This window comes from Talpa occidentalis, unplaced genomic scaffold (assembly GCF_014898055.3).
Source record: "Talpa occidentalis isolate TD23 unplaced genomic scaffold, MPIMG_talOcc4v2.1 talOcc4.13, whole genome shotgun sequence".
Lineage (NCBI taxonomy): Eukaryota > Metazoa > Chordata > Mammalia > Eulipotyphla > Talpidae > Talpa > Talpa occidentalis.
Window position 1 is genome coordinate 82493047 of NW_023601322.1, and position 21828 is coordinate 82514874.

Sequence of the window (21828 nt, forward strand, 5' to 3'; positions counted from 1 at the left end):
CTCTCAGAATACCACAGACACCACTACTCCTTATAGCCACCCAGTCTGAAAGCGTTTCAGATTGTGACTCTGAACAATCAATTTTCCCACTCCCTCCCCCTTTTTTCTCCCCAGTAAAAGGTATTTGCCTTACAGCTCATCTCTGAAAAATCAGGTAAACTTGTGTCTGTTTGAATTAATATGCCAATGATTAAAAAAGGTTGTTACCTACCTAAGGAATTTTGGCATTTTATCTGGAATCTCCTATAGAGTTAATGTTGTGAATCAAAGCACTGAATCTCTGAAATTTAAAAAGTTTACAGGGAGTAGGGGAAGTATTTTAGAAATAAAGTGTGCAGTGATATATTAGAGATTGTCACACTGAAAATTCCCTGCTCTGTTTGGCTTGAAGAATTAAAGCAATTACAACAGAATTTGACAGGAGGCTTGAAGCCTATCCTTAGGCAAAAGAAGCTCTGACAGTAAGGGATGAGCCCGGTGTCCAAGATTACATGCTCACAAACCAAAAGAAATCCTCAAGTCATTTCTTGCAGGAGGATTTTCTGTCTCCCCCCAATCCTAGATGGATCCCAGGGTGTGAAAATAGGGCCTCTTTTACTAGGGTCTGAGGAAATTGTTATGTGATTGTGTAGCTGTTCAGCCGCTTGACTAAGTGTCCTTACATCAGCAAACATCCCTCCTCCTTCCACATGACAAAACTAAACATAAAGAATCTGGGCCTTTAACTGCTGTTTTAGATTTTCCACACTCCTGATCCCTTCCATTAGGCCAAATAATTGAGATGTCTGTGGTAAGTGCACAGGGCATATCATAGAATCCAGAAAGTTTGGATGTGGAATGAGAGAGTGAGTTTTTCTTCCACTGACTTGAGGAAAGAAGAGCAGAACCTCTTTTAGAATATTCTTGTAGATATCCCCACACTGAAAATGTTAGAACAAGAAGCAGCTAACATTTACTAAGTACCATAGCCCGTATTAAGTAGGTCACATGATTTGTCTTAATAGATCAAGAGTCATCCTCTGAGCCAGAGTCAATGTTCCAATTTTAAAAAGCAGGAAACTGAGGCACAGCATAGTTGTAAGCGGTGAAGTTGGTTTTCACTCAGATAGATACTGGGTCTTCAGATGCTGCCTTTCACTGCACTGCCACTGTGAGGTGGAGCAGAAGCTCACAGGTGAGGATTCCTCAGGCACCCTTCCTGGCAGCATTCTCTCAATATCACCTCTTGCAGCGGGAAAACTGAAGCTAGGGGAAGTGATTTGCTCAACAGTAAGCAATTTCATTGTGTGACTCTAAGCTGATTCTGGGCCTAATTCCAGCTGTTTCCAGTGACTCAGGTAAGTCATTCGCGGTCAGCAGATTACCATGCTCTGCTGTGTGTGTCCAGAATCAGACTTCAGGTTAGATTTGAGAGAAACCCACAGATATCCTACTTCTGCTCTCTTGGCTACTCTAAAAGTTCATGCCTTTGGATTGAGCACTGCCTTTTTCCCATAGTCTCTTTCAAAATGCAAATAGTCTTGTAAGAGATCTTTCTATGGAGTTTATCAGATTCTCCCAGCTCTCTCCCGACAATATCAATGGTTCACAGGGGCAGAGAGGGTGCAAAAAGTGCTGAAAGGAAAGATCAAAATTTGTCACCCAAGACTCCTTTTTCCCAGTGAGAATTTTGCCTGTGGCCATTGAAAACACAATCACAACCAACTTCACTGAGACTGAATGTGTATAATTAAGTTTCCATTCCCCCAGGCTTGCAGACAAAGTATAAATAGCATTTTAATATATAGGAGTAACTTCATACTTTAATTTCAAACCTCAACAATTGCAGAGTTGGATAGTCTAGAAACTGTTATTTCACATTTACTTGTGGTGTTTTCAAACAATCTTACCCAAATGTCACATCTGGAAGGATCGTTGTTTGAACCTAAATTGTTTTTGGAAATGACTGGATGCCACGTAAAGGAATTTTCCAATCCATCCTGTCTATTGGCCAAGTATTAGAGGGTCTGGTATACTTAAGAGTTGGAGTTTGATTTTGTTTCTTTTCACAAGAAAGACTTGGCCATTCATTAGGAAATGTTAATATTAAAGTATATCTTCATGTATCTTATTTTAAAAAGAACTGAGTATTCTGAATATATAATTGGCATTTTAGTTATTTAATTACTCAACCTAAGATACAATGTTGAAAGACATAGGTTAAAGAACAAATTCCAAGTTAGAGTCTCTCTTTCTGAAAGGAACATGGTTCTTTTAGCTGAAGATTTCTATTTTTTTTTTTCACATTGAGATAAAATGCCATTTTTTTCTGATCCCTTAGCAGGATATTGGTAGGAAGGTGAGGTTTTTGACAAATTTTTTTTTTGAGAAATACTTATAAAGAACAACCTTCTTTGAGGAAAATGACCAAGGGCTGCCCCAGGTCTAACCTGGGTCTGATGACTTCTGGTCTGATGACATCTGGTCACAGGATAAAATGAAGCAACAAAGGAACAATGGGAGGTAAGAGAGAAAATAATAAAACCCACAAATTGAGGCTGCCATTCAGTTTTTCCACCTTCTATAAGTAGAGAGGGGAAAAAATGGAAACACAGACACTATCTGACCTGGAACTTGGAAGTTGGGCGATTTCCAATGTTTGATTTGCCCACAACTTATATGCCAATAGGTTCCCACCTCAGGGGGAAAACCCAAGAAAGAAGTTTTACAATCAAAAAAAGAAGGGGGCCTCCCTGGCGATACACAGGTTAAAGATAACTCTATCAAGATATCTGCAGCCTCTGCAGCATGAGTTCAATCCCTGGCCGGCCAGGGAGCTGATCCACATGGCGCAGCAGACCTCTCCTGTCTCGCCCTCTGCTGTGCTGCTCTCCACTCTCTCTGGTAAATCTTCTCACCACACTTCTGGCTTACACCATAGTTCTTATACGCGTAAAAAATATTTTTTTTTTTTTTAAAGGAAATCACCTTGAACAGGCCAGAAAAAATTCTAACCTCAGGAAACAGTTGTTTTTATTTTTCTTTTCTTATCAGGTCTTAACCTGGATTCCTTCCTGTCTTCACTCTCAACACTCTGTCTCTGGTGTCCCAAACATTAGGCCTATACCACCTGTTTTCACTGTATCTGCTTACATAAGGTGACCTGGGCTTAAACAACAAGCTGCCTGGACGCAATGAAGACAGGATCATGATATCAGAGCTGGTGTTTGGAGCAGAAACACTGGCTATTCATTAAGTTTCTAGATTCATTAAGTAAGCCCTCCTTCACTTTCTAGAACATGTCTGTATTATGTACAATATTATGTACCTCATAGAGCTAAACGTTTGAAAGAGATAATAGACATAAGAAGGTGAATTACATCTATTCATAAGACTGAACTTGTCTCACATTTAGCAGAGAGACTTTGTTCACACAAAAAAATCACCTCCATTCAATAAAGATTCTTTTAAAATTGCAGTACATTGTGTTTGGCAGAGTTCTAAGAATTTTGGAAAAGATTTTTCTTGTTGACCTTGGAATTTGGATTTCTAGGAATTATGTATATCCACTCAGCATATTACACAGGATTTACCAAGCATCCATGACAAGAAAATGGGGCTAGAATCAGGAGATAAAGGTGACACAGAGCAGCCAGTTTATGAACACATGTGAAAACAATTCAGTAAGAAATTTTTTGAGAGCATGACATGTCATAGTTTTGTGCATCTTAGGCCTAAATAATATTTCAACTGATAACAGGGGCTCCTCTCCAGAGCTTCCATGAGTATTTTCCTTTTTCAGAGAAACAGAAAGTCACACACTGGGATCCAATGCACTAACCACCTGTTTTGTCTGTTCTTGGGGCTCTGGGGCAGATAGCTGTAATTATTAGTCTTTCTCTCCATGGATATGTGATTATATAAATTATCATTTGAGTCCGAGTTTTATAAAATAATTATATTGGACTATAATTAATATAGGTAAGTATTAATTTTCAACTGTTTACATTAAGAAGCTCCTTATTAATTTCAATGGTGATGCTGTTAATCTAAAAATTGTAACTCCCCCACCTTCAACAACCATATAATCCACACACATGCAACACACACACACACAGATTCTTGGGGTTGGCTTCTAGAGCCAACAGCATAAGAGATCTGATCGTGTTACCTCACAGTTGTACTTTTACACCAGAGAGCTGTAGGATCCTAGAATGCTGCCTGGATATGCAGGCATGGTTGGCACCAAGAAAAGGTGAGCAAGGCCAAGAGGAGCGGACTTTAGTAGGCCAGCTGTCAGCATCATCAGGGGCAGTTTGTGAGGCGGAGACTGGTTTTCATGACATCAGCTGAGCTGAAGAGGTGAGCTAGGGCCACAAAAGATGATTATAAGGGTAAGAAGGCCCAGAAGGACTCATGAGGAAGTTTACTTACCTCCTCCATGAGTTCCTATTCATTCTTCTCTTTGGGAATCATGGAGGCAAATGGTTCTAGGAGGCTTTAGTCTTGATTTCAGGGATGCAGTTCAACTAAAGAGATAAGGAGACAAAGGACTGAATAGCCCTTCAAATCTGTTTTCTTCTTAACACTTGTCTCTTTGTCATCTGATAGGCTTGATAAGTTTGTCTGGTACTTAATTGAGAAAATATAAGATATAAGCTAACAGACTATAGCTCCTTCATCTTTCTACTATCGACCAACAAACTTGTCATCACTTGCATTCAACTGCCCGAAACAGGGAGAAACCTCCTTATACAGAACAAGTGGGGATCCCATCTTTTAGGTTTGACATTTACCCTGATCACCTTTCCTGCTTTTTCAATCCTCTCTCCAGTGGATCATGATTCTGTCTTCATATATAGTCCAAAAGCTGCCATTATTATTATTTAAAGAAAATTCTCCACCCAAAGTCTATATTTCTAGCCCATCCTTTATTTCTCTTCTAGATAGCACAGCCAAACTTCTCAAAACATATCCTATCCTCATCATCCAATACACTCTGCAATCCCACTGGTACACTGTATGTGTTCTTTTCCATATGACCAAACTAAATCCACATTGTCAAATCAAATAGGTATTTGATCTGACTCAACTTCTCAGCATTCCAGTCTTCCATACCCTTATTCTTGACATTTTCTTTGATTGAAACTTCCATGGCACCATACTCGCTAGATTTTTGTTTTTTCCAGTATTTCCAGGCACTCATTTGCCAGTTTCTCTTTCTCAAAATCCTAAATATTCCAGTGCCTCAGGGCTCAGCCCTGGATCTGTTTCTCTAACCATAACCATATACTCATTCTGATGACTTTAAATGTAAGTTAACACTGCAGAAACATAGATCCCAGCCCAGTCCAACCTCCAGTATTGCAGACTGGTCTATTCAGCCTGAATTTCCCACTTATATATAAGCGTTTTGAATTTGATATGTTCCCAATGGAAATACTGATCTTAATCCCCAAAGCCTAAAGTTTCTTCCCACCTTAGAAAACAGGGAGTTCAATCCCCAGCTAGGGAGTTAACCCACATGGCGCAGCAGACCTGTCTTGAACACTGCTCCCCTCAGCAGTGTATTTCAGTACATCTGAATGTTCTGCTCCCCACTCTGTCTCTAATGAATCCTCTCACTCCCTGCATCTCTGGCCTGCACCCCAGCTCTTTTATGAATAAATAAATCTTTAAAAGATGGTCAACATGAAAAATAAAAAAACAAAAACAGTGCAATTAATACAGATGCCAAAGCTAGAAATCTGGGAGTCATGTCTGACCCTTCCTCCCCCACCCCCATCCCACACTATCACCACCTTCTGTCCATTACACCTTATCTCTATCTTTGCTACCAACACCCAAGACAAGTCATCATCAGCTCTCACCTGGATGCTACAATAACCAAACTAGTGATGTCTCTCTATGCCTTTTGGGAACTATGCTGTCTCCACAGTCTCATCTGTGTGCCTGCTCCTCCTTTATTAGGTTCTGATCACATGTACACGTTTCAGTTCTATTATAAGATCCTTCTTACCTCCAGATCTTCACACATGCTACCTGTGGCCAGAATGTCTCCTCCTCTGTGATTCCTTTCCCTCCATGTTAGCTTAAATCTTATATTTTCTCAATGATAAATCAGCCAAGCTTATAAGTCTATCATATACGAGAGGTAGAAAGAAAAAGGGTTAATTTTAAGAATCTACTTAATCCTTTCTGTCCTCGAATCTTCAGTTAAATTGAGTCCCTGAAGTTAAGACTCAGATTCCTATGACTATTTGCCCTCATGATTCCCAAGCATGTTTTACTATTGGCTAATGCTTTCACACTTGCATGTCCCAGCAGAAATGTCCCTTCCCTCAATGGTTTTCTCAAGCCCAAATCCTGAATGCCACCTGTCTCCATATATCACAATTGAAAATTTTATTTCTTCCTTCAGACTAAAAACTATAAGACTATAAGAGATCAAGAACTATGTCTACCTTTTTTATGATTATATATTTAGTATTTGGTTTACTACCTAACACAAAATAATTACTGAATAAACAAACTTTTTTCCTGTTTCCTCTAATAACATGGCCAGCCTGGCAGGGTAGTCATACTCTTTTTGTATATCTTTCTCTCTTTTTTTTTAGAGATTTATTTATTTATTTATACAAGCACTGGGTACAGTCAGAAGCGCGGGAGGGTGAGAGGATTCACCAGAGCCAGAGCGGGGAACAGAGCAGACAGACTGACGAAATACACTGCTGAGGGGAGCAGTGGGTGCGACAGGAGAGGTCTACGCGCCATGTGGGACCTTTGCCCAGCGGCCGGGGATCGAACTGGTGCTGCAGAGGCTGTAGGCAGCTTCGCAGCCCAGTGCTCAACCACTGCGCCACCAGGAGAGGCCCCATTTTTGGTATGTCTCTTAATGACATGATAAAACACAGGTCTTTGGAACTAGAAGACCTCTCTCTGACATCTGCTATTAAACCCACTGTGTCATGCTGGACAAGTTACTCAACCTCTCTCTACCTGGAAAGTGTAGAAAATATGTGTTTAGTAATATTATGATTAAAATGACATCATATATACAAAGTGCTTATCATAAAGATCTCAATGAAAGTGAGTTGTCATTCTTTCATGCCTCTTAATAAACAAATAATTCTTACATTACACACACACACATGCACACACGCATCCAATCTGCCCTTCTGAGTCTTTGAGACCAACACATTGATAGTTTTGCCTTCAGAAAATGAGACACTTAGCTATAAAACAGCATCTGTGGCATCATAGAAATATATTACTGTAGCCCTAATTAACTGGAGTTTGTATTCTGTGGGGACGTTAACAAATACATACTTGAAGGGAAAACAAAAAGAAAGGCAATCTTTTTGATAATGTAGAAGACATTACTTTAAAAGAAAACAGCAGATGGCAGCACCAGATGCTAGAGATGTGTCTGATGGGATTTGAGCTCAAACCTGAGCTTCCAGGAAGCCAGAGGTACCTTTTAAACTACATTCGGAGCAATAAAAATTTACAGAAAGAAGTTTCCCTTTATAAAAATATAATGTCTGTTTTGTAATACAGTACAGGATATTTGGAACACTTTTCTACACGCTACAAGCAAAATCCAAAGAAAATAACCCAAAGCATTATCTAACTAATAAAAGGTAATTAGACTAAGACTTTACTTTGGCTTGTAGTTGTGCTTAATTAATAGCCAATGTGTGTTCCACTTAGTTTCAAAGGGTCTAAAGGCAAAGAATAATATTCGACCAACTTTTAGAAAAGGATTGTTTTTTTCCCCAAATATTAAAAGGCATCTTAACATGTATTCACTCATATTAAAATAATAAGCAACAAGGACGCCTATTATTGTATTCCTTGGCATCACTTAGGAAATTATTAATTAAAGTAGACATCGGAGGATCTCATTAAGTTGAGGTAGTATTACATTTAAAATGATAAATCTATAGTTTTCCATCATATGCATCAAAATGTTATCTTAAATTAATGCCACTTTTAAAATCTTGCTAAATTGGAAACTGGTTATTCCAGCTTCTCTTCCCTGACAGGAAGGATAGGGATGGTGATGCTAGTAAGAGACCATGTTACGGGAAAGCAACAACCCCAGGAGAGTCCTACCTTTTCATTTAGCATCCACACTGAGGGTTTATTCTTTTATATACTGCTTAGTGTGCTGGACAAGGCTGCCATGAGATCAGGTGAGATCTGAGCCTTGCATTCTCGATGAGGCGCGGTGAGGCAATTCAAGCCCATCCAGAGGTTGGAGGGCAAAGCGATGCGGAAGCAAATGCCCACCAAGGTCTCGGAGGAGGACTTGGCTCAGCGGCATTTGTTTGTGTTTAGTTTTGGTCAAAGAGCAGCAGGAGCATCTGTGTCATAGGGAATGGAGCCAACCTCTGTTGAGGAACATTCCAAGCGGTGGGTAATTCACTCTGCCAGTGTAACAGTCCGTTGTTGCCCCACCGGAGTGAATTGTCTTCCAAGTACTACGATCATTATTCTGAAAATACGTTTCTTACCTGAAGTCACTACAAGATTGAGTCCCTTGAGAATATCGGGCAAGACCGCTGATGCTAATCTACAGTCAGATCAAGGATTCTAGAGGGAAATTTCTCTAATTGACAGGAGAAAAAAATGAAGCAAACATCTGAATTGTGAAAAGAATGCATGTGTCAGTTAGCAGAAAATTGGCCGTCACAGGCAGATGAAATTCTGAAATCTAATAATGCATAGGGCAGTACTCTTTATGGAAAATGGATGATTCCCAACACTATCTAAATGCTAAATGATACAAAGAATTAAAAACAACAATAGGCAGGATCGAATCACAACCCAAAGAGGAAAAAATACAGTACCCAGGAGGTGATTTCTGCCGAAAGCACTGTGGGCCGTTAAATGTCTTTTCTAAGGAATGAATAAAGTCCATTGCTTCAAACGATCTTATGCCTGTCTGAAGCCTAGGAGTTTTCCTGATTTTAATTCACCCAAGCTTGCCTTCAATCTGGCAGCTAAAGGGACCCCATGTTGGATGACTTTTCTATGGCCCCCATGAAAGCCTGTGTGGTCCCCAAATGGGCCAGCACACATCTGACGGCAGTGGGTGCCAGTTTCTCACTGACATACTCCTTTTCAGGTCTGGAAGCAGGGCCCCGGCTGTGCTGACACAGTCATGCCTCTAGATGCCCTTGTTCGGAAAGTCACCCCCTACACTAATCTAAACACAGGAGTCATCGAAGGGCCATTGCTGGCCGCTCCTTCTGACACTCTCCCCTCCAGACGGCTGGGTGAGTCAGGAGGTGTCTTCTTGGGAAGCCGGAGGACCAGGCCCGCCTCTTCTAGGAGTCGTGACTGAGCGGGAACACACTGTGCTCAGCCTGTTGGCTCGACTCTTGGGAGCACAAAGTATGTGTTACAACAACAAGCACAAGAATTCCAACCACACTCTTCCCTATCTGGAGATCTGTAATGAGAACATTTAAAGTAAATGCATACAGTCAGGAAGCAGGGTTGTAAGTCAGAACACTAACGGGGTTTCTGCTTTGTGGCCCTGAGACACTGATTCTTTTGCTCTTTGAATCCAGACCCCACACATTTTGGAAGAAAAGCAAGAGCCAGAAGATGGGAAAAACAGATCATGTTTATGAGACCAGTCTGCAGCCATGCCACACTTAAGAGTTTGGGTTTTCATTCGGCAAAGAAACTAGCTGTTCTTTCTTCAAGGCTCATTGGAAAACTTGCCCAGCATCTGTTAGTCTGACTCTTCGGCTTTAGGATCATTGTCTTGGAATCTTCTAAACCAGTAAGTCCATAATCATTTCATTTTAAACACAGAAATTAGGAAAAATACTAACATTTGTCAAAACAATGCAATAAAAATAAGAAAGAAAAATTAGATTAAAATTAAGGATGCTGTCCCCTAATGCTCTCCCCCAAGTCCCTGTGGCTTATTATTATTATTATTATTTTTTAATGCTATCTTGGGTAACCTTAGGTTTCCTAAGACAGTCCATTTAAAGAATCCTGCAGGTGGGTTATTTCAAGTCATAAGTCAGAGAAAAGATTTTGACCAGTTCCTATTTCCGTGATCTGACATCTGCACAGTGTGACGGTAATGGCAGGTTAACGTGTTTGTGTTAATGGCAGGAGAGAGCGCAAGGACCATTGTTGTCTTCAGTTAGCCAACCGCATAAGCACCCTTCCCCAGTCCTTGCTGGTGTGGAAACTTCAGGTAAAGCCCCAACAAGACCTCACCACACATGCTAGGGGTACCTGTAGTGATGCTTATGTAGAACTGCTCGAGAGGGGCTGGGTACCTGGTGTTAAACCCAAACAAGGTAGAGAGTGGCAGCGGGAAGTGAGCATTTGCCAGAACCATGAACACACAGTCAGTTGCTTGAATGTTCACGCTGGGGTTAATTCCCCGCTCACTCCAATCACGAAAGTGTTAACAGAAAGCATGCTGTTAGTGCAGAGCATGTCTATTTCTGCAAGTGCTCCAGTGTTTAATTATTGTTAAAGTCATTTGGGGTTTTTGACATAGATTCTATTCTAGTAAGATAAATTCGGCTTCACCCAGCATTGCCAAGAATGAATTCCTAAGGTAGATGACTAAAATAAACCCATAATAAATATTGGCTGTTGGAATGGGAATTATATCTCTGTAATGTAGACACAGCATTAATGACTCATTTCCAAATAATGGTTTCTCCCAAGGATTACTGGTGTGAGAGATCAGAGAACCAAGAATTCCATCTCTCTTTTAGGCAGCAGAATGGAAGAGGACTCTAAATCCAGCCGGCAAGGGTGTTCTTAAGTCCACTTTGTCGGGAGACACGCAGCCCCTGGTGTCTGACAGAGGGTCGGGGTGGGCAGGCTGCAGTGAGGTGGACATAGGCATTGAAAGAAACCAAACCATTGTAGGGGCTGAGGAGACCGCCTCTGGGACACTTTCTCTTGTTCCCTTGAAGATAGAATCGTACCTGCAGGTCCACCCATGGCATCTCATGTGGCATGAATTACCTTATCACTCACAGCCCTTTTGTCCGATTTCCTCTGCTGTTTGGAATCAGTGGATTCTTTGGGGGCACCTATATTCCCTAAGGTCAAATTCTGAACTTGTGGCCCACTCGATTGAGCTTTGCAGCTTCTCTGGTGTACCAGAAGGCGGTCGGGGGCAAAGGTCCGGCTACAATTTGGGCAGGGCACCAGCTGAGCTTGACTTGGCCACTCTTGGTTGGACTGTCCAGCTGGAAGGGGCTGGGGCTTCTGTGGGAGGGGCCGGCGGAGCTCTCGGGGGAGCCGATCGTTTTCGATTTTCCATTTCTCCAGGCATTTGGGCTCATGAATGGGAAGGGACAAGGTGCCAAATTCCCTACCACAAATGTAGCAGACGAGAGTCCTTGGTCGGGCCGGGATGCCACTAGCAGCTTTCTTGAGACCAGTAAAATCATCAGGACTGTTGGGGTTCGGGGCTCTGGGGCCCTCACCCTTTGGCTTACAACTTCTCTGATGGACAAGCAGGCGATCTGGCAAGAATGTGCGGCCACAGCGGTCACAGGGCAGCAGCTGAGCCTGGGAACTCTGGAACGCAGCCTCATTTGCCACTTGGAGGTTGTAGGACCCGCTGCCGCTGAGAGGCTGTGGTTTGGAGGGTTCTGGCCTCCTCAGGTGCTTGGGTAACTTGCTGTTCTCAATGCGCCACTTTTCCAAGCACTGTGGCTCATGAATGGCCAGCGAGAGGGACCCAAATTCCCGGCCACAGATATAGCAGATACGGAATCCAGGCCTGCGGGATGGGATCACAGGGGGGCTGGGCTGGCTTGCAGACATCTTCCTCCTACTGGGACGTCTTGAGAGGGTCACTGTTCCGGGTCTGTTTTTCTGAGGGGTTGTTTTTATTTGTTCAGCAGAACTGACACACTCTGCTTCTGGCACAAGGCTGGAAAGGGAGTCGCTGGCTACAGCTGCTTGGTTGATAAGGAAGGTGGGCTCTTTAGAATGGTGGAAAGACTGTTGCAATTTGTTGGAAACCCTCTTTGCCTTGACTCTTTCCATGAACAAAGAAATCCTTCTCTAGTGCTTGCTCTGATTTCAGGCCAGACTCCTCGTGGGCTTCTGCTTAGAGGGAAGGACAAGGAGGCTGGCTGGCCTGGGGTTCTGCATTGTTGCCAGTGCCCTAAACCCAAAGACGGTGACTCAGAGCTTCAATGCAGGCAGCAGTCTGGAATGCTGGAAAGTCCCCATTAAACCTCAGAGGCCTCCAACTCCTGTGGGGGGAACATAAATCAAGAAGTTACTTCACACATACACCTCTTAGGTTGTAAGCTGACAAAGTGGACTGATTATTTTTTCTGACCTAGTGTTAGCACAGGGAGGGCGATGCCGAAAAACAAATGGCCAACATAATCAGGACCCCAGGAGACACTTGCCAGAGCCCATAAAGCCAGCGGAGAGCCAAGAAACACCCAGAGGAGAGAAGGCAGCCCCTCACCCCAAATTCCAGGCAGGCCTCTAAAAACCTGAGGATAGTAAGAGCTCAGGGAAGGCAAACCTCCATCCAACCTGCTGCCTGGGCTGATAAAACTACACCCTGCAAGCCCAGGAGAAGGGAGGGTGACTTAGAAACTGGACTTATAAACCGACAGCCCTTGAGTGCCTACACAGTAAACCCCGGAAAGGGATGGAGTGAGCAGCCCCCTGTACCCTATTTAAGCTCACATTTCCTTGAAGTAATTTTCCCTGCACTCTGCCCACCTGGACTTCTTCCTGGGTATACTTTTACTCTGTCTCTAATAAACTTTGCTTTTGCTTCTACTGAGACATGGCTTTGAATTCTTTCATGGCCATAATGTTAGGAGTTGGCACCTCAACTCTGTCCGGGGTTCCCAAAGACCACACGGAGCCAGAGATGCAAAAGCAAAAGGCTTTATTGCTAGCTTAAGCTAGGGCCCAACTCTGCCTGGAGTACTGACACAGCAGTCTCACCAGGTTGAGAGAGCCACCCCCTCCCAAAGCAACCAGCTGTTTTTGTACTTTGTTGACAGGATGTGGGGACTTATCACACCTGGGTCAGGGTCCACCCTGATTGGATAGCTCTCATGGTGCCAGCTAGGTTTCGTTTCTCCTTATGTTGTAGTTTCTGCCCAGAAACAAAACCTAGCTATGCCCTTTTGAGATGACAGTTATTTCTCAAAATGGCTGCAGTCTTGCTCATCTTACAATAGTTAAGGACTAAGGAACCTGAAAACCTACAAACATTTAAGCACTTCAAAAGCTGATAACAGGGCCTCCCTAGTAGCGCAAGGGGTTAAGACGCAACCCATGAAGCTGTCCGCAGCTACTGCAGCACGAGTTCGATCCCCAGCCGGGGAGCTACCCACATGGCGCAGCAGACCTCCCCTGACTTGCCTGCTGCTCCCCTCAGCAGTATACTTCAGTCAATCTGCCTGTTTTGTTCCCCACTCTGTCTCTGGTGAATTCTCTCATCCTCCACACCTCTGGGCTGTACCCCAGTTCTTGTACGCATAAATAAAATAAATCTTAAAAAAATAGCTGATAACAGTTATCTTCTTTGGCTAGCATAGTAAAGTAGTACACAGAATTTCTTCAGTAAGTGTTGAAATAAATATGAAAAAAATTCCATTATGAATTGCACAGTCATGGTATTGAAAGTAGCATTTTGTCCCAAGAAAGATAGATAAGCGTATCACAGACACACATGGCACAGAGCAGCAGAGGCATGGTGGTGAGATCACAGAAGGGAGCGCCAAGACCTGTAACAATTAGATTAATGGAAGCAGCAGATCATGTTAGAAAACTTCCTCCCACTGCACTAGAGATGCTTGAGGTTTCACTGTCCTTTGACAATTCTCTGAAGCTTATGGATCTCTACTCAGAAAAAGGATGGAGAAGGCAAAACACAAAATTCTTGAAGTTAAAAAGTTTTACTAAAAGATAACTTGTCAAATATTTTAGCTGCAATGTGTTTTACTTGAGATTTAGAAATACCCTAGGGGCCTCCCTGGTGGTGCAGAGGGTTAAGATGCAGCACTCTGAAGCTATCCGCAGCTACTGCAGTGTGAGTTACATCCCTGGCCAGGGAGCTAGCCACATGGCACAGCAGACCTCTCCTGTCTCGCCCACTGCTCTCCTCAGCAGTGTGTTTCAGTCAGTTTGCCTGTTCTGTTCCCCACTCTGTCTCTGGTGAATCCTCTCACCCCCCCTCCCCCACTGCATCTCTGGCATCTCTGGCCTATACCCCAGCTCTTGTATGCATAAATGGATAAATTAAAAAAATATAAATACCCTAGACTTCTTGAGCATCTGTGTCCCTGAGCCTAAGCAGAATTGCAAAAGAAGTGACTCAATAGTGAGTATTATGAGGATTATCAGGAAAACTGTCAGGGAGGGCAAACTTTTCATAACCTACCAGGTCCCTACTTTTCTTTATTGTGGGAATGGACAATTAATTAGAATGTAATCTAGGTCTATATCCTTCATGGTGAGATATCCGTAGATCTTGGATGAAGATCTGGAATGATGATGCTCTGACTTTGCTTGAAATTCTCTTCTGTATAAATTGAGGCAATTTACATATAAGGTTACTCAAGTTAAAATGTACAGTGTTGTTTTGACACATTGATTATTACAATATAATTACCACCAATTTTATAGCTATCATGTATGCTCATGTACATATATGTAACATATAATACATATAGTAAATAAAACATATTTCATACTATATATATATATATATATAACAGTTGCATATATCCATGTCTCTCTCTCTCTGACAGACAAGAAGTAAATAACACCATTCAAATACTTTTTTTTTAAGATTTATTTATACAAGAACTGGGGTACAGGCCAGATGCGCGGGAGGGTGAGACGATTCACCAGAGACAAAGCGGGGAACAGAACAGGCAGACTGACAAAATACACTGCTGAGGGGAGCAGCGGGTGAGACAGGAGAGGTCTGCCGCGCCATATGGGACCCTCGCCGGCCAGCAGGGATCGAACCCGCGCTGCAGAGGCTGCAGAGAGCTTCACAGTGTGGCGCTCAACCACCTGTGCCACCAGGGAGGTCCTCAAATACTTTTCTTTTTTACAAAAAAACAGTCAACAGTTTTCCCAAAGCATATCAGAAGGGCTGATTCAGGGGCCTCCCTGGTGGCACAAGGGTTTAAGTCTTAGCACTCTGAAGCTGTCACAGCCACTGCAGCATGAGCTGACCCACATGGCACAGCAGACATCTCCTGTCTCGCCTGCTGCTCCCCTCAGCAGTGTATTTCAATAGATCTGCCCGTTCTGTTTCCCATTTGTCTTGGTGAATCCTCTCACACACCCTCCACACCCCTCGCCTACATCCCAGTTGTTGTATGCATAAATAAATAAATCTTTAAGAAAGAAAAAAAAAAGAGCTGATTCAATCTCATTATGGGCAGAAGCCTAACAAATTTTTAGCTTGGGAAAACGTATGAGTCAGTTTTACCACAGGGCTACAATCTAAGCCCAAGAAAGATACTTTCAAAACCTTTTTCAGTTCCTGAAGGAGACCCACTGCTAGGTGAGGGCTCTGAAGCATTCATCCCAGTCACAGAGAGAGCAGCACCCGAGGCTGGATGGGCAGATCCCAAGAGACCCTTGAGTTTTGGCTGAGCAAGGACAGCAGTGCCGGGAATAGCAAAACACCGATCATCGCATGTGGTCAGGGACAAAAGCAGTTGTGAGATCTGTGCCTGGCTCCTACATTTTGGTCCAGGGTGGGTCTGAATCTTTACAAATGAAGACTATCAACTCAGGCCTGGCGCAGAGAACAAAGTGATTCTTCATTTTGACATATCCTAAGGCGGGGCTATTAACACATGTGACTAAAGAATGTGTTGGCCCCAAACAGAGTGGCCAGCACAGAAAATGAAGCTTGCTGAAACACAATTTATTACTTGATCAGCACCATGTAAAAGAGAAAGTAGATCTAGGGAACACAAAGAAATGGTTTCATTAGGTTCTCTCTCTGTTTCCAGTGAGAGTTACTGAAAAAGTGTAGATAGTGAAAAGGCTCCATGGCTTGCCCCAACAACTCTTCAATATCCTTTTTGATAGGAGAACTAACATTTATTTAATGCCAACTATGCATCAGATATTGTACTACTTTTTTATAATCAAAATTCTAGTGAATTTTCAAATGATTATGAGGCTTATTTCAATTTCACAGAAGAGACTGTGGAATATAGAAAAAACAAAGCAAAGGGGCCTCCCTGCTTGCGCAAGGGGTTAAGAGGCAACCTATGAGGCTGTTGGCAGCCACTGCAGCAGGAGTTCGATCCCCAGCCAGGGAGCTACCCAGATGGCCCCCAACCTCTCCTGTCTTGCCAGCTGCTCCCCTCAGCAGTGTATTTCAGTCAGTCTGCCTGTTCTTCTCCCCACTCTGTCTCTGGTGAATCCTCTCACCCCCAACCCTTTGGCCTGTTCCCCAGTTCTTGTATGCATAAAAAAATAAATCTTTTAAAAAATAAAAGCAAAGCAGTAACAAACCCTACCCTGAACTGTGACTACAGAACTTTTACTACTGCAGGAAGGCAGAGGGGAGAGAACAGTGGGTAGGGGCATAATGGATTGTAGTGGAGAATTATGGGTGTCTTGGTGGTAGGGTGATTCTGTACCTCTACAGCATATACAACATTGTAGGCCAATATTATCTTAATAAAAACTAAATAAATAATAAAAGAAGAGACTGCGACTCAGGACATAAGTAACTTGCCCAAGACTTTCTAAATGACAGATATGGGAATCAGTTCCAGCTGTGTTTGGCTCCGATACTGGGCTCTTTCCATTATTCACTCTGCCTAAAATTTCACCGGCAGAGCTTCTTCTCTTTAGTTTTAATCCCTGTTATAACATATGATTCATATGCCCCATGGGACAGTAACTAGCCTCTCACCAGTCTTTATGTCCCTCTTTAGGAGCTGGAAGACACAAGGGGTTGGAGGGGAGCTTGATACAGAAACCTCTGAGATGGAGAAAAGCAGAAGAGAGACATTGGGCCTAGTGAAGGCTGCATTTTTCCTTAAGTGACAGGGATCATTTATTTTGCTGTAAGTGTTTCCTGCAGGTGTTTTTTCCCCCGGTGCAATATGCACAAGAGGTCCTTTTCGTGGTCACACCAACACAATGTACTTAAGAAAAACCCACATTACTAGGCAGAGTTGGAAATGGGTGAAGGAGGTTGGGGTGGTATAATGGGCTGCCCAAGGAGGCCAGATAGCATTGAGTGTGCAGCCTCTTCACCATTTCCATCAGGGATGGATCTCCATGCACACAGGCCTGTATCCACTATCAATATTTCCCTGCAGCAAACATGAAAAAGTGTCATAAAATTCCCAAGTGAATCTTCACCTTTTCCCTTCCTCCAACATGCTGAAATTTCCTACTTTGATCAAAGGTATCAGGGCAGGAATGATGAGTTAGCTAGAAGCAGGCAAAAACTTGGAGGAGTAAAATGTCTAGTGGAGAAATTGATGTTTCCACCAGTAGTTTTTCTAAGGCTGTGTGAAAAGGCACAACATAGAAGGCTGCTCTACATTAGTTCTAAGAGTGTAAGTCCTGGAAAACACTGAGTCCATCTACTTAGATCACTTAAGAAATTGGCCTATCATCCAAATGTTGTAAAGCAACATTGCTAGTTTATAAAGGGAACCACTTTGCAAAGCCAGCCAGTCTCACCCCAAGCATCCACAGAGAAATGTTCTCTCCAACTGGCCTGAATTATTCATTTTGACCATATTTGCACATAAGACATCTAAAGAATGTCTTGGAAGGCTTCATGCTTTATCAATATGATGCCATTTTTCCATATCCTATGGGGTTCATGTGGGAAGAGAGACAGACTCACAAAGATGACCATAATTACCATGGAAATCTAAAATCCATCTTGGCATTCAAAGGTGTTTCTCTGAGAGAGGAAAGAACACGGACAAAACTACGATTAAATCTTTTTAGTATTAATTCAAGCCCTTGAAACAAAATGTCATACTTCACCCCTTCCCTATTAATATAGAATACAAGTGCTTTATTTTTTTATTTTTTATTTTTTTAAGATTATTTATAAGCACTGGGTACAGTCAGAAGCATGGGAGGGTGAGAGAATTCACCAGAGCCAGAGCGGGGAGCAGAGCAGGCAGAAGGACTGAAGTACACTGCTGAGGGGAGCAGCGGGCGGCAGGAGAGGTCTGCGCGCCATGTGGGACCCTCCTCCCCTCCTCTGGTGGCCGGGGAGCAGGCAGGGATCGAACCAGTACTGCAGAGGTTGTGGGCAGCTTCGCAAACCTGCGCTCAACCGCTGTGCCACCGGGGAGGCCCAGAATCCAAGTGCTTTAAATGGACTATAAGGGGCCTCCCCGGTGGCGCTAGGGGTTAAACACAATCTATGAAGAAATCCGTAGCCACTGCAGCCCAAGTTTGATCCCCGGCCATATTGTTCTTTCTTCATTTCTTAACAATTTTACCAGAACAACTATTGAACATGTCTTTTAACTTGGGAGATGTGACTGGTTGGGAGGCCAGGCTGAGAGGATCAGGAAAATGATCTTTTTTAGCCCCAGCTCTCCGACCAGGTTCTTCATCTTATTGTGGGCTACCCACATGGCACAGCAGACCTCTCCTGCCTCACCCGCTGCTCCCCTCAGCAGTGTACTTTGGTCCATCTGTCTGTTTTGTTCCCTGCTCTGTCTCTGGTGAATCCTCTCACCCCCCATGTGTCTGGCCTGTACCCCAGTTCTTGTATGCATAAAGAAATAAATGTTTTTTTTATTTTTTTATTTTTATTTATTTATACAAGCACTAGGTACAGTGAGAAGCGCGGGAGGGCGAGAGAACTCACCAGAGCCAGAGCAGGGAGCAGAGCAGGCAGAAGGACTGAAGTACACTGCTGAGGGGAGCAGCGGGCGGCAGGAGAGGTCTGCGCGCCATGTGGGACCCTCCTTCGGTGGCCGGGGAGCAGCCGGGGATCGAACCGGTGCTGCAGAGGCTGCGGGCACCTTTGCAACCCAGCGCTCAACCGCTGTGCCACCGGGGAGGCCCCAATAAATAAATCTTAAAAAAAATAAATGGACTATAAGAAAGATGGAGCTTGGGCCGATGCTCACTGAGCAAAATTGCAAAACAGAGATTTGCCTTCAATATTCTCTATCCACCCTGTTCAACAGCCTCCCCTCTCCCCTGCCTCCTGCCTTGATATACTTTCCCTTCTCCTTACCTATGAAATCACACTTCCAAAAGGAGTTGCTAAGACTCTATTACATCAAGGCTTATGACTGATAGGTCATATCTCTCCCAGAGTGTAGCAGAGACAGCTAGTTAGTTCCCTGCCAACAGTGATTCTGCCCATGTGTCTAGAATGAGCAGGGCACAATTTTTACGCTGCTCTTCTTCCCTTCCTTTATACTGATGCTTAGGACACGGATGTGATGGCAGGTACACCAGCAGCCATCCTAACTAGATTATATTCCCGTAACCCTTGAAATGACAGAGCAGGGAACTGGAAGGACCTGGGTTTTAGGCAATGTTGGAACCACCATGTAAACTCTGAAGTGCCTTCCTTGGGCTTTTTTTACATGAAGGAAAAAAAAGGTCTATTTATACTTTCACCACTTTTTAAGGATCTTTCAATTCACACGATAACCTAAGGCTGATTGAATGATAGTTGGATTTTAATATCACTGGTTTAACACAAAATAAATTCTAGTAGCAAGATCTTAAATTTCAGAATCTTCTGTGTTCAGTGAGATATTTTTGTGAAAAAGTGTATACTTGAGGGCACAATTGACATAAATGTGTACTTTTTCCTGAAAATCAGAAATAAAAAATTGAGATTCTAAAGAGTGAACCAATGGTTCCTAAAAAATTGATCAGAGGGGCCTCCCTGGTGGCGCAAGTGGTTAAGCACAGCACTGTGAAGCTGTCCGCAGCCACTGCAGCACGAATTCCAGCCCTGGCCAGGGAGCTACCCACACGGTGCAGCAGACCTCTCCTGTCTTGCCCACTGCTCCCCTTAGCAGTGTGTTTCAGTCAATTCGCCTGTTCTGCTCCCCACTCTGTCTCTGGTGAATAGTCTCACCCCCTGCAACTCTGGCCTGTATCCCAGTTCTTGTATGCATAAATAAATAATAAATCTTTAAAAAAAAAAAAAGGGAAAGTGATCACAATACTTCATTTCCCAATTTATTTTTCTTTTCTTAGAAAATAGTCTGGAGAAGAAAAAAGAAAATAATCTGAATGACACATTTTACATCAGAAAAACAAAAATTAATTTTCCCATAAGTTTTTGAGAGCTACGGGCCATCACTGTTGGCCCAGTTATTAACTTACTGTCTGTATATTCCAAATCCCCTTTTCAACTTTCAGCTTTGTGATGCCAGCACTAGGACTCCCAAGCCCCATTTCTGCTTTGCCACTGGCTCTGTGTTACACTCTACCAAAAGCAGTACAGGAGGAAGGACATGCTCCTTTTTAAAGGCCCTCCTGACCTGACAGCTGTGGCTCCTGTGAACCTCACCCCAGCAACACATCTTCATCCCTGCAAAAGCACAGCTTTCCCATAAATGCCGCTGATTTTGTTTACAAGATTTTGTCACACTTTGTTGTGCCAAACCAGGCATACTCACCATACCCCATGAGACATTGTCACCAATCTGTGCCTTTTCCTTGCAGATCTAATTTTCAGCTCCCTAGGGTCCATCTAAGTTTCCACCTTGTAAAAATTCAAACTTCTTCCTTTTGACCTCCAGCTCTAGTAATAGTAGCTCCACCTCCATTAGGTAATAGGATAGTCTTTCTACCCTGCTAGTTAGCTAGTAACTTTTTTTTTAAGATGTATTTATTTATACAAGAACTGGGGTACAGGCCAGAGGACTCACCAGAGAGACTGGGGAACAGAACAGGCAGACCGACTGAAATACACTGCTGAGGGGAGCAGAGGGTGAGACAGGAGAGGTCTGCTGCACCATGTGGGTAGCTTCCTGGCCGGCCAGGGATCAAACTCACGCTGCAGAGGCTACGGATAGCTTCAAGTGTTGTGCTTAACCTCTTGTGCCACCAGGGAGGCCTACCTAGTAGCAACTTCTAGTTAATAACTACTAGTTAACATCAGGTTAATAATTCTTTATATTAAATTCTTCCTGATTAAATAACTTGCATGGTTTCTGACTCCTAAATGATTTAATCACCCTCAGAATAGAAGTAATAAAAATCTGTGCTATTCAAGCTGCATATTACCTTACTATTGCAATAAATTTAGACTCAATGAAACCTTTCATAGCATCTTAGAAAATAATATGATACTTAATATTCAACCCTCAACTCATTTAGGCCACTGAAACACAAAAATACATTTTTGTAATTTTCACACCATCAACCTGTCAAGAACTTGAAAATATTGCTTTTCCTTAGTGACTAGTTGAATTAAACCATAAAGGGAAGCTTGCCATGTTGAGTGTATTCATACTTTCCTGAATCTTCTGATACTTGTCTGCTGTCGATCACCCAGCCACAAGTCCCCCATGGTTACAGAAGAGTCAGAGTAAACAGTCCCATTCACAGACCAGGGATGACCTGGGAGTGACCCGGGGAGCTGGTCAGCTCACTCTGCTGATTTCTCCACAAGCCTTTCTGGGTGGCCCTTGGCCAGCTGCACTTGCTGTCCTCAATATGTGAGTGGACAACTGGACAGCAGAGTGGTGGGGCTTGGGAAGAAGAGGCTCAGGGTTCAAAATGGAAACAAATGGAAACCCTTAAAAAAAGCCATTTAGCCTGGGGCAGGGTTTTGAGGGAATAGGGCTGCCCATAGGGGCA

The 21828-nt window shown here is 43.2% G+C and overlaps 1 protein-coding gene and 1 long non-coding RNA gene across 4 annotated transcripts in view; one reads left to right on the forward strand and one right to left on the reverse strand.

The window, feature by feature from the left end:
• Positions 1 to 21828, reverse strand: part of LOC119243551 (zinc finger protein 474) — a 55949-nt gene that overhangs the window by 20959 nt on the left and 13162 nt on the right. The window contains exon 2 of one of the 2 annotated variants that reach the window (XM_054694496.1): positions 10999 to 12245. In XM_054694496.1, the coding sequence (XP_054550471.1) occupies positions 10999 to 12033 (1035 nt within the window). In that variant the 5' untranslated portion in view covers positions 12034 to 12245. Of the gene's footprint in view, positions 1 to 4150; positions 4296 to 10998; positions 12246 to 21828 lie in introns of those variants that run through there. The other variant, XM_054694497.1, reaches the window with a different exon arrangement.
• The window catches only part of LOC119243552 (uncharacterized), a 41495-nt gene continuing 23961 nt past the window's right edge, over positions 4295 to 21828 (forward strand). The window contains exons 1-3 of one of the 2 annotated variants that reach the window (XR_005124751.1): positions 4295 to 4373; positions 9561 to 9778; positions 10743 to 11095. This is a non-coding gene — a long non-coding RNA (uncharacterized LOC119243552). Of the gene's footprint in view, positions 4374 to 9560; positions 9779 to 10742; positions 11096 to 21828 lie in introns of those variants that run through there. The other variant, XR_008551503.1, reaches the window with a different exon arrangement.